This window comes from Rhodamnia argentea, chromosome 5 (genome assembly GCF_020921035.1).
Source record: "Rhodamnia argentea isolate NSW1041297 chromosome 5, ASM2092103v1, whole genome shotgun sequence".
Classification (NCBI taxonomy): Eukaryota; Viridiplantae; Streptophyta; class Magnoliopsida; order Myrtales; family Myrtaceae; genus Rhodamnia; species Rhodamnia argentea.
The window spans coordinates 16,393,620-16,404,677 of record NC_063154.1 but is presented as its reverse complement, the minus strand read 5'-3'; the positions used below and the strand labels follow the sequence as shown (position 1 = coordinate 16,404,677).

At 41.2% G+C, this 11,058-nt stretch overlaps 1 protein-coding gene across 1 annotated transcript; it reads left to right on the top strand.

The window, feature by feature from the left end:
• The first annotated feature begins 8,627 nt into the window (after nt 1-8,627).
• Nucleotides 8,628-10,327, top strand: LOC115746612 (protein NTM1-like 9). The gene is made up of 5 exons (XM_030682444.2): nt 8,628-8,790; nt 8,954-9,228; nt 9,791-9,922; nt 10,061-10,180; nt 10,279-10,327. Exons 1-5 carry the CDS (start codon nt 8,628-8,630, stop codon nt 10,294-10,296), a joined length of 708 nt encoding a protein of 235 aa, XP_030538304.1. The 3' UTR covers nt 10,297-10,327.
• The last annotated feature ends 731 nt before the right edge of the window (nt 10,328-11,058 follow it).

The window sequence follows — 11,058 nt, the reverse complement described above, 5'->3', positions numbered from 1 at the left end:
TCCGTACATTTTGCAAGGAGACTCATATCTTTACTTAAGGCTGTCAAATTTCCCCGAGACTCACTTCCAAGTGGCATGTCATCGGGAGATTTGTTTATGGTCAAGATCATCTTCTTGGTAAATTCATATCTCTAAATAATTTGTGAGCCCCCGATGCTATCTTAACAAACTTGGGACACACCTCTCTATATCTATCACTAGCATCCATGTCACCATTCCCCCGAACCAATATATAGAATTTACCAATAAATGATAACAATAAATTGAGTAAAAAAGAGTATCACGACAATTTATACCCGAGTATCTAAACCATGCTTCAGTAGTATTCTATATCTTGCTTCATGTGTCCATCTCTTCAAAATGTAAGCGTTAAGAATTAACTTTATGTCCAAGTTATCAAGCACCTTCAATGCATGGCAACATAAAATCCCAACGGTCTCAAAATGATTGCAAGCACAATTCACCACTTCATTACTTGGGCCACCAGTGACCTTGTATTCTGGTTCATTTGCACCAAATGAACCAACAACATATTCACGCAAGGACCCATCTCATTATGTTCCTTCATAACTAGGGCTAAATTTTTCATCCATTATGTCTGAAAATTTTCAAACATCGAAGGTGTACTGACCTTACCTACTTGCTGCAACATATGTGATGTCCGACACAAAATCGTAGGCAAATTTCTCTCTAGCATTAAACTTAGCTTGTAACTCTTTGTACTGCTTATCATTCACCACCTTATCAAATCTCTTGAAAAATCCATTTAGATTTATATTACATTTAATATAATCATTCAAATCTCCATTCAAACTTTCACTCAACCGTGTACTACGCATCTTCAAGGTCACCGTAGATTTTATATAACATTTAGCCCACTTCTCCATTTGAGGGTTGAGAGAAATATTCCAGTGCCAGTGTGGAGGAATGTTACCGGAGAAAGCTCGCTGGCCGGTGTGGAGGAAGGTCACCAGTGGGATAGAGTTTTTGGTTTCTTCGGTTGGCTTGCCTTTTTCTCTTTCTTCGGTGAAGTCACCGGTGCGAGGATGAGGGACGATAAAAAATGCGAAAATATTTTGGGTTTCTGATTTTTGAGGTTGGAATTAGGGGATGAGGGGAGAGAGAAATATTCTGACGCCGATGTGGAGGAAGGTCACTGGAGAAAGCTTGCTGGCCGGCGTGGAGGAGGGTCACCGGTGGGACAGAGTTTTTGGGGAGAGAGGAGGTTTTTATTTTTTTTTTTTTTTGGGTTGGGAGGGTCGAATGTGATGAGAGAGGATGAGATTCAAAATATTTGGAAGGCTGCAAAAAAAAAATTTCCGCCCAAAAATTTTCCCTTCCCCTCAATCTGTGACATGGAGCATTCTTGGCCGAGGGATGAAAATGGACGACCCGATTTCATTTTATGGTAACCCCGACATATAAATGCGATGTCAGCGGATCCAAATCCGCGATTCCTTCCTTCCTTGGCTAACTCCATGTTGCTTATCATTGACTATCCAAGAAAACACATGGATCCCTTCCTTCCTTGGCTAACTCCATGTTGCTTATCATTGACTATCCAAGAAAACACATGGATCGACATACGCTCTTTAAATTGGCTTGGACACCACCAACTCCACCTTCAGTCCATCCAAAGGTTGTGGCCTTACCCTTGTCTTGGCCATAGGTGTCATGACGCTCTGCCTTCCCTCCAAGAGTCGTATCGCGGAGATGGTCTTGGTTGTCGTCGACCCACGAACCAATGGAACCATAGATTGGCATTTCGGATCTTCAATGATAAGGTGAGGCGACTTGATTTTCTTGTTGATCAACGCAGCCACCCTATCGAAGAATTCAAAGTGCAAATAGTAAGTTCATATTAACCAAGCAAAATCACATCGGTGTTGCATCTCAAGGTTTGAGCCCATCCGTGAATGTGAATAGAGCCTCGGTCTCGCACCTGGGTCATGTTCGGAATCTCAAGCAAGAGCTTGGGAAACTCCAGCACCTACTCACAAATATCTCCCTTTCACGTGAGACGGCATAGTTTTACTCCGTGTTTCATCCTTTGCAAACTCCGGTGCTACCGTGCGAGCAACCAATGCTGGTGAAGAAGGGTTTGCGAAAGGGCGTCAGGGAAGGGAATCGCAAATTCGGATGCAAGCAAGGTAGCGCTAATCTATACCTACATGATTGCTACTCTTATTGAGATTGATAACTATGGGCTACGGAAGTTAGAGAGAGAGCATATAATCTCGTATGAGATTTGGATCGAACGGTTCTTGCTCAATTTCGTGAAGTCCGTTCGCATTATCCATATTTACTCACTTTCTTGCCGACTTCTAAGTGCCCTTTGCCAAAGAGAGAGCTGAAACAAGCTTCTATTTATAGGCTTGGGCGCCCTTAACTCTTTCCTATTATTAGTAATAAAGGTAGTCTTAGTGAAGAAAGATGGTTCAAACCTGGCTTTTCATGACTATGCAATCGCATCCACTATATTTTAATGCGCCGAATAATTCTCCCCGTACGAATTGGCGTACAAAAGGCCCACCCAAAAAAACGAATAAAATATTCCTTTCTTTTCGTGAATATCGCCACGCTGGTTAATCCCGATCACTCCCCTAGGAATAGGAGGCAATAATAAAGCGCATCTGTTGGAGAGTGCTCCACCACGAGCTGCCAAAGCACGCTCAGTCAATCGCCTGCTTAATCTGGTTGTGCTTTGTTTGTTCACACAGGCATGATAGTACTCAACCGTGGAATTCCCGCCGCATGGCGGGATTTCTCTACACTCTGTAAATATATAGAGATTCTAAATCTGTTCTTGAAGGATCATAAGGACAGTGGCCCAACACTTTATCGCTTTCTCATTATCACACCTACGTCGCCATCAAAGCATAGCACCATCAGTTAAGTATATGGGACAGACTATCTATGCCTTGGCGTCATTGTCCTTGATCGCATCAAAAGTACCCTAGAAACCCCTAGATGTCTCAAAGGCATCGCCAATAGCCTCGGTCGCCTCTCCGACCTATTTTGTGTCGGACAATCTTCGGTCTAGTCATTGACACACCCATAGGTCATCTAAGGCTTGTAAGTCGATTTTGTTAAAATCGGCCCGAAATGATAGGGACAACAGGTTTCGTGATGAGCCGATCATCAGAATCTTCTCAATAGACGTCGGTTCTAGAAAATTGGGATGAGGAACTGGAACCTATTATATCTAGAATCGGCATAAAATCGAACAGGTCGGTTCGCGATTTATCGACAACCGCACTTGTTTCCGCAAAAAAAAAAAAACCACTTAATTATGTCACATGTTATTAATTTTAGCTTAATGCCAATAAAAACTTCCTAGTGGAGTGGTCTCGTGTATCTATTGCATGGTAGATTTATACCCGGTTCGTTTCTATTTCAGGATCGAACCGGCCCAATTGCTCGCCCGACAGCGTCAAAAGATTCAAAACCAACCGTATAAAGCCACGTCAGAAACCCTACCTTTCCGAGCAAACATTTTTCTGCTTTCTTCTACAGCCGTCGCCTCCTCCTCCTCCTCCTCCGCCTCCTTCGACTTCTCTGCTTCTGCTCGGAAACCTAATTCGACTCATGAAGCACTCGTCATCATTACCTGAAGTTCCCCCTCTTTGCGATGTGGGGCGAAAATCTCGCTTCTCCCGAGCTAAATATCCCGCCAGCGAAGCGTGAATTTCAAGTAATGATTGACGAGTACTCCATTTGTCCGAATTCCTGCGCCTTCGAGTTTCGATTCGACCAGGGTATCCCTTCTCTTTCCCTTTTTTTCATTGCTCGTTTGCCTCCTCGAAGATGTTATCGTGTTTGTTTGTTTCGGCGTCTTTGTGCAGTTTTCCGCGTGTGGATGTGGATTGGACTGCCGCTCGTGTTGTGCTGATGGACACGACGTCATACGATTCTGGGACTTTTTGCCAAGGCAATTTGGACTTGTTTCGATCCATGTTCATTGGTTGTGAAATAGTTCTGAACAGGATTCAACCTATGGTTCTTAATCATGTGCTGTACATTCGTGTCGTATTGATGTTACGATGTTATAGTCAACAATCAGGTAAACCATGCTGATAACATCGATCGACCTTGAATTTGGTGGAAAGCTTGACAGTTTTGAAAGAAAAAAACGTTTTGTTGTTGGAGATGATAACAAATATGAACATGGGCTGTTTTTTCATTTTTTCACAATTGCCATGGGATAATGTGTTTGGCAGATTATATGTTCTGAAGTCACAGCTTCATTTGATACCTTCTAACCAAAGTGTGATACTGTGAACATGCTATATGGAGTGGTACTCAGAATAAGATGGGCATCCTATGGAGCAAGTTTTGTAGGTTGAAGACATCTGTGCTTTCAAGCTATTGAATAATGTAGTCTAAATGCTCTAGATGAGGAAGACCTTTTCCTAGTCTATCTGCAGAAATCTTAGCACGAGCCATGTATTTGAATTGAGACATTTTAGCTTATGCCTCCAAAGTATATAATTTTTGAAGTCATCCATATAAACATACTGGGAAATTTACCTGAAGATAGGCAAGCTTTTTCCTTTCAATCTATACATTTAGTTACGTGGATACTTTATTTTTTCACACAGAAAATCCTACATGGCCGATTGGACTTGCTTGACACCTCAGATGCAAAATGGACTTTGAAAAGTCTCTTTTAAGTTAAGAGTGTGTTTTGCTATGTATTTTGTATTGTTTTGAGTCCATGTTCACGTAACCCAATTTTTGCTTCATGAAAAAGATGCCTTCAAAGTTTGTGAATCTATCTCCATCTGACTTTCAGCTTACCTTCTGTTGTGGTTAAATGGGAAAAACCCCACTTTACGAACCTGAGGAAAGGCTGCACAGCAGTTGTAAAGGCGTTAAAACTGGGGATTTTGTCGTGCTAGCAGGAGTACAAGTGAATGAATCACATCCTGTAGCGAGTGAAATGCTTACGCCCCTTTAGAGATAGGGGGAACAGACGTTCTTCAAATTTGAGGTCTGGGTGTCCGTCAGCTTCTCTCAGGTGATTCCAGTTCTCCTCTGGATACAATGTAAGTTCAACAGAAAAGGTGTGAATTTGGGAGTCTTCTGAGCATCTGTTCTAACGTGGCAATTGTGTCAGGCCCCTGGGGCTGCTCCATTCTGATCCAAAAAGTGATTTCCCGGTTACTTGTTCATTACAGATAATGATGAGGTGAGATTAGTTGTATTAGGAGAGTGTTTTTATTCCTAGGCACTTTATGTAACTAGCTTCTTCTATATGATGCGGATGACCTATTTTTTAATAAAGCAAGGAGAAAGTTCATGTGAAATTTGGAAAGGTGCTAATGTGTTTGGGATTTTGTTGTCTATGTCTGTCTATAGCACCTTTTCTTTTTTGGGTAAAGTTAAATTGCATTAGCTCAGATTTTTGTCATTCTATCGGACCTTGACTTGACTTTACCATCACATTCTCATTCTATGGGCTTCACGTCCTGTTTGATACCTACTAGAGTTATCTTGATCATGATAGAATGGTGTGCCTATAATGTTGGTGGAGGGTGGATTGAGTTTGTTGAAATATAGTTGGAATTTGTTAAGAGTTATTTGCTGCTAGACCGACTGTTCAATTAATCGGAAAGGTAATTCACAAGGTGACCTTGCACTTGAGAGGCTCTGATATGGGGAATGCACAGATCTTTTTCTTCCTACTTTTTTTTTTTTTTGGTCCAACTTTTTCTTCCTACTTAGATGATTAATTTGCGTAACTGTGCAGAGCATCTATCGATACAAATTTACCATTTGCCTTAAGCTTATTGTTGCAGAGGAGCATTTTTTTCAGGACATTTCTAATTTTGCTCTCCATGAATATGAGATAAGAGGAGGAAGTTTGTGGATCAACTGATATCAAGTGAAAGGATCTCTTTCTCCTTGAAAAATTCTTTCGAAAAATTTATCTATCCGATTGATGATTCATAATGATGATTCATAGGATAATTCAAGGTTCTTTTTTTTTTGAACTGGGGATAATTCAAGGTTCAGGTGCTTATTAAAAATAGGAACAAACAACTTTACCTAGTTCAGGTTATGGACCAAGAAAGGTTTCTTTTTATCTTCAAAAACCCTTAGGACCATGTACGGGAAATCAAATCATATATTTCTTATGTACCTGCAGCTTGTGCAAGTCAATGGTGTAGTTATTAACAGCTGTGGGAGGTTTGTCGTGATTTAGTGTATATTTTGAACCTGGAGCTAGATTCTACTTGACCATGGTGGCATGGCACCAAGTTCTTTGCTTATCAATTGTCTTGTAACAATACGATCTGTTGTACCTGTGCGTATTTACTACTTGCGGTCTGAAGTTTCATTCTAATAACTGACCTGGAAAGTTGCATAGCATTCTTTATTAGAACAGTTAAAATCATAGATTAAATTTCATTACAGTGGTAGCATATAGGCTTGGTGATTTGACTGTCCAGCAATACGTTGGAGGTTCTTGAAAATCATGGTTTCTCACAATTTCTATGTCAATATTTTATCTCTATCTGCAGGAGTAGAGTTGACCAAAAAAAAAATAAATTCTGCAGGAGTATTTTTGACGTTGACCATGCTCGTAAAATCTCATTGTGGGGCCGGAGGGATCATGAATTGGTTTTCATTTTAGTCCAATTGCTAATGTTGGTGTGGGTTATAGATGATTGGACCATATGAAACGAGATTTTATGATGCTAACTTGTGCTTTAATAAGCCCGGCGACTGTTGGTGTTGAATGTAAGGACATCCTTCAGCATGATGCTACGATGCTTTGATTGGATAAATCATGACATGGACGAAATTAAAGCTAGTGGAGCAGGGCTATTCTTCAGCTCATTGACATGGTGGGGCTGCAACTGAAATGAGCGAAAAACGAATGTGGGCGTGCTTAATGCCTAGCACGGTAGGTCGATCGATTTGGTCCTAATCCATCCTATGTACGGTAAATGACTTCATCAAGCAATCACAGTGTGCAATCCCACTAGATCTTGTGACATGAAGATCCTTAAGACAACCAAGGAAATTTAAGATCCATAGGAGTCATGCTTGGGCAAGACGTAGCCGAAGGGTTGCGTTAGAATTGTGTCGCACCACAATCTTGGTCTGTGCTTTTAGCTTAAAGCCTGTCTAGATTCTCTTTGGGCATAAGCTTTAGGACTTAAAATGGGTGGGAAAGCACTTGCACTGTTACAACATAAGGCAGAGGGTCCATTTTATTTAAAGGAAGCGAATTGGAATGACCAAAATCACAAGGAGTTCAAAGAATTTCGATATATGGACCGTCGATACTAACTTTTAATTTTAACTTTTAAAATACTTAGGATATGGCACATTTTGTCCCCACGAGATTTTTGGTTATTTTAATTGCTTTCACCCCCTTTCTGCGCCAGAAAGGATGCTTCATGAGCTCCGGCAAGTGACACATTGGGATTTTTTTTGTCATAAACGCGATAAAATGATGCATCCAACACCAGAACATAAGCACTAGTAACTAGTTTTATTTGAACCGTTCTAGCAAACAGTCCTGTAAATTGCAATGGTCTCTTGATTAATCAGAACCTAGATGTATTTTGCTTTGGTTTGATTGGTCATATAAGACAGATGTGGGCTACGAGAGGAGATTATTGGACGGAAGTATAGTCACCATTCTTGATTATTCTGTCAAATTTGCTCAGCAAACTTATGGTTTTCTCAAATGTATGAAAAAATAACATAACTTACCGAAAATTCCATATATGGTTCTTTTCTAAGAATTGTTACCTCGAACAATAATAAATTTTTTGGACTACGGAAGTGGGGCCCATCATTACCCCCTTACATCACGACTGCATAAATACATGGGCTTTGACTAGACCTGACCATGAACCTAGTGGCAAGCTAGCCTCGTCCAGGCATACAATCCAGTGAAAATCTGAAAAATAGATCAACTTTGTATAACCTATAGCAACTCCCTCCTTTTGCAAGAATGGATTTGTCGTAACATCATAGCACAATTGGTGGCTTATCACCGAAACTCGCATCATCTTCGGTGGTAAGCACACGCTGAAAACTTCATCTGTAGGAACTGCGGTTTTGTCAAAAGGTTGTGCGCGCCCAAGTTCAAAACCGGGCAACACTTGAACGGGGACTTTTGACTAGGTTGGCGCAGTGCCCTGCTCGGTCTACTTAGACCACGCCTATGGATTACATCTAGCTTTGCATGCTTAGACCTTTGGTCATTAAATTGTCACGCTTTGGCTCAATCTCTCCAAATATAGAGCTCCATGGGCATTGGCAGAAAAAAGTACTCCCAAAAAGAACTGGGCTCTCACTTTCCTGGGGAGGATAGAATGGGAATTTCACCAGTAGCTTCTCCTAGGTGCAACCGTGTAATCCTCCGCAGGGAAGATAGAGAAAATTTTTTCAGCTTCCCCTTCAGAAACAAGGGCGTAGGGAAAAAGGAGGCTTCTGGCACAAGGGAAGACCCACAAGCAGCAGAAACCAGAAGGTTGAGTCAATGTTAAGTCCCAGTTATAAATTGTAATCGCCAATCGACATATGAACTCACAAATTTGCTCAAACCCTCAAGTTCAGCTACATCACTTGTCTTAGTTAATTAGCCATACTCAAATCTCTGTATGGAGCGATTTCAGGTGGGATTCAGATTTCTTCCGACCGAGGAAGAACTCGTTAGCAGCTACCTTAAGAGCAAGGAACTTGGATACGTCGACAATTGCGTCATCCCTGAGCTTGAGGATTTCTATGCATGGGATCCTTGGGATTTACCTAGATTGTATCAAAGTGAGTTTCATGTGCCTACTCCCCTGGCTCTTTTACTTTGGTTGTAGTATGAATTTGTTATGTCATATTAGTAATCACGCATTGAAAAGTTGTTCATACATTGTTTGCACTCATAATGTTCCGATAAGTTGTCCTAAATCTTTTGTCTTGTGCGCGCGCGAAGGGATATCGAATATTCCGTCGGATGGGTTGGATTGGTACTTCTTCTGCCCTTCTCCTTACCTAGCCCAGGGTAGGGATCGCATCAAAAGGCAGACAAGAAGCGGTAAATGGAAGATCACCTGCCAAAAGGATGACATAAAGACTCGAGACACCAAGGCTTTAATAGGCACCAAGAGGATTTTGGTCTTTAAAAAGGGTCGCGCCAAGACGGGATGGGTCATGCATGAGTATCATTTGAATCCGAAACTTCTTGATGGATACTCCTCAACCTTCCAGGTTCCCCATTTTGATCTATCCAAGATTTCCCTTATGTTTTTCATTTTGTCAAACGAATTAGTCCGGAATGAAATTAAAAAGTGCATTAGGCCATGCTGAAGGAAGTAGGATGATGGTTCTTTTGATCTATAACATAATATCAATGGCTTTCACGAGAATGAGCCAAATTAACTACGAAGGGTTGGCACAATTTGTTGCGATGTGAGTGATTCTTAGTCTAGTTACAAAAAGTCATTCATTTAAACCTCACAAACTACGGGTAAACTACTCTGAATTAGGATCACCTGCGTAGGCCAAAATCGTACACCTAACCGGTTCATGGGACTTGCACGATGTTCCACGAGCACATCCGGGACCTTATGATCCGTGCCCTGGATTATAAAAAAAGGGAAAGAATGACCCAATTACACTCTTTTATCATGTCATTATGATTTTTCTTTTTGTTTCGACCACGTGACATACTTTCAGGTCCCGTCTTTCATTTAAGGTCCTCATTGTATTCAAAGTGCAACTTCCAGATTCTCTAATCTTTCTTACATTGACGAGTTCTGAATATTTTCAGATACCATACATCCTTTGTCGCTTGAAGAGGAAACCAGGTGAAAGCTTGGAAATTTCCCCAAGTTTTGAAGGAGGTTCCTGTGCAACTGATGACACTCCAGTTGCTTCTCAACATGAGGACACAGATCAGGAGGTAAATAGATGAAAGGACCGAACGTCTTTACTGGATTTTGCTTCCCTAGTCTCACCGGTTTCGATCGAAATAATGTTTACCAAAAATCTCGGTGTAGTTCGAGAGTATTCTAACACGAAATTGTTGGTCCGACGTCAGTCATCGTTCCAAGAAACCGTGGAATCACTCCCTCAATTTCAGGCGCTTGGCAACCACCTACCGAGCTACAGCTCGTATCGCTCTTTCGATCCGCAGCCCTTGGTGTACGACAGCGGCCAGGTAAGGCGCACAGGAGCCGATTGTTTTAATCAGTAGGTGGAACAAATCGACCATTCAGTAATTGCTAATTAAACTGATGATCACTATGTTTGGTACAGGACAATGATTTTTGGTGAGCATTGGAACGTGGAGAGCACCACCATTAGCTCTCCAGCGAAGTAGCTTTGCAGGATCATGCCTTAGGAAAATTTTCATGCTCTTCGAGCGGGTATTGTACTTCATATTCCGTATTGTACTTGTTCCAAACATAGAGTTGGACGAAATTGTGGATATGAAACTTCAGTTGATGAATGAAGATGACGATTGTGATACCAGCCTTCCATCTCCAATGCTTCGGGCATTTTGTGGCGATCCATGTCGGAACTGTGTTATATGCATTAGTTCGATTCGACACCAGACGCTTTCATCTAAGTCAATCGGTGGACCAAGTCGGACTACGAAGGCGGCGAAAAATTGCAAATTTTCAAAAATTCCCTGTTAAACAGAAGTAATAATGTGACCCTTTGACCCCCACCAAATTTTTGTCACCACAATCTGTCCCTTTCAAAGTCAGAAAAAACCAAATTGCCATCGATTCGAGAATTCACATTTACAACAAGCCCAGACCACCTGACCCAGTAAAACATAAAAGAAATAGGAATGCTGCTACTATAGCTCTTCTTGTCGAACAAAAAGTCAGCAAATTAATTTTCATTTTCAACTGATAATTAGTCTTTATAGTGTTCCACAAGGTGCGTCTTAAAGGATCGGACCTGCAACTCTCTAAACACGTATTGAGCGTGTTCGAACTAAGCTTAATCAATCCGCTTTGTATACGAATTATAAATGTGTTGCATGCAGATTAACTCATAATAATATTTTCTCAATATGCTCTAGAT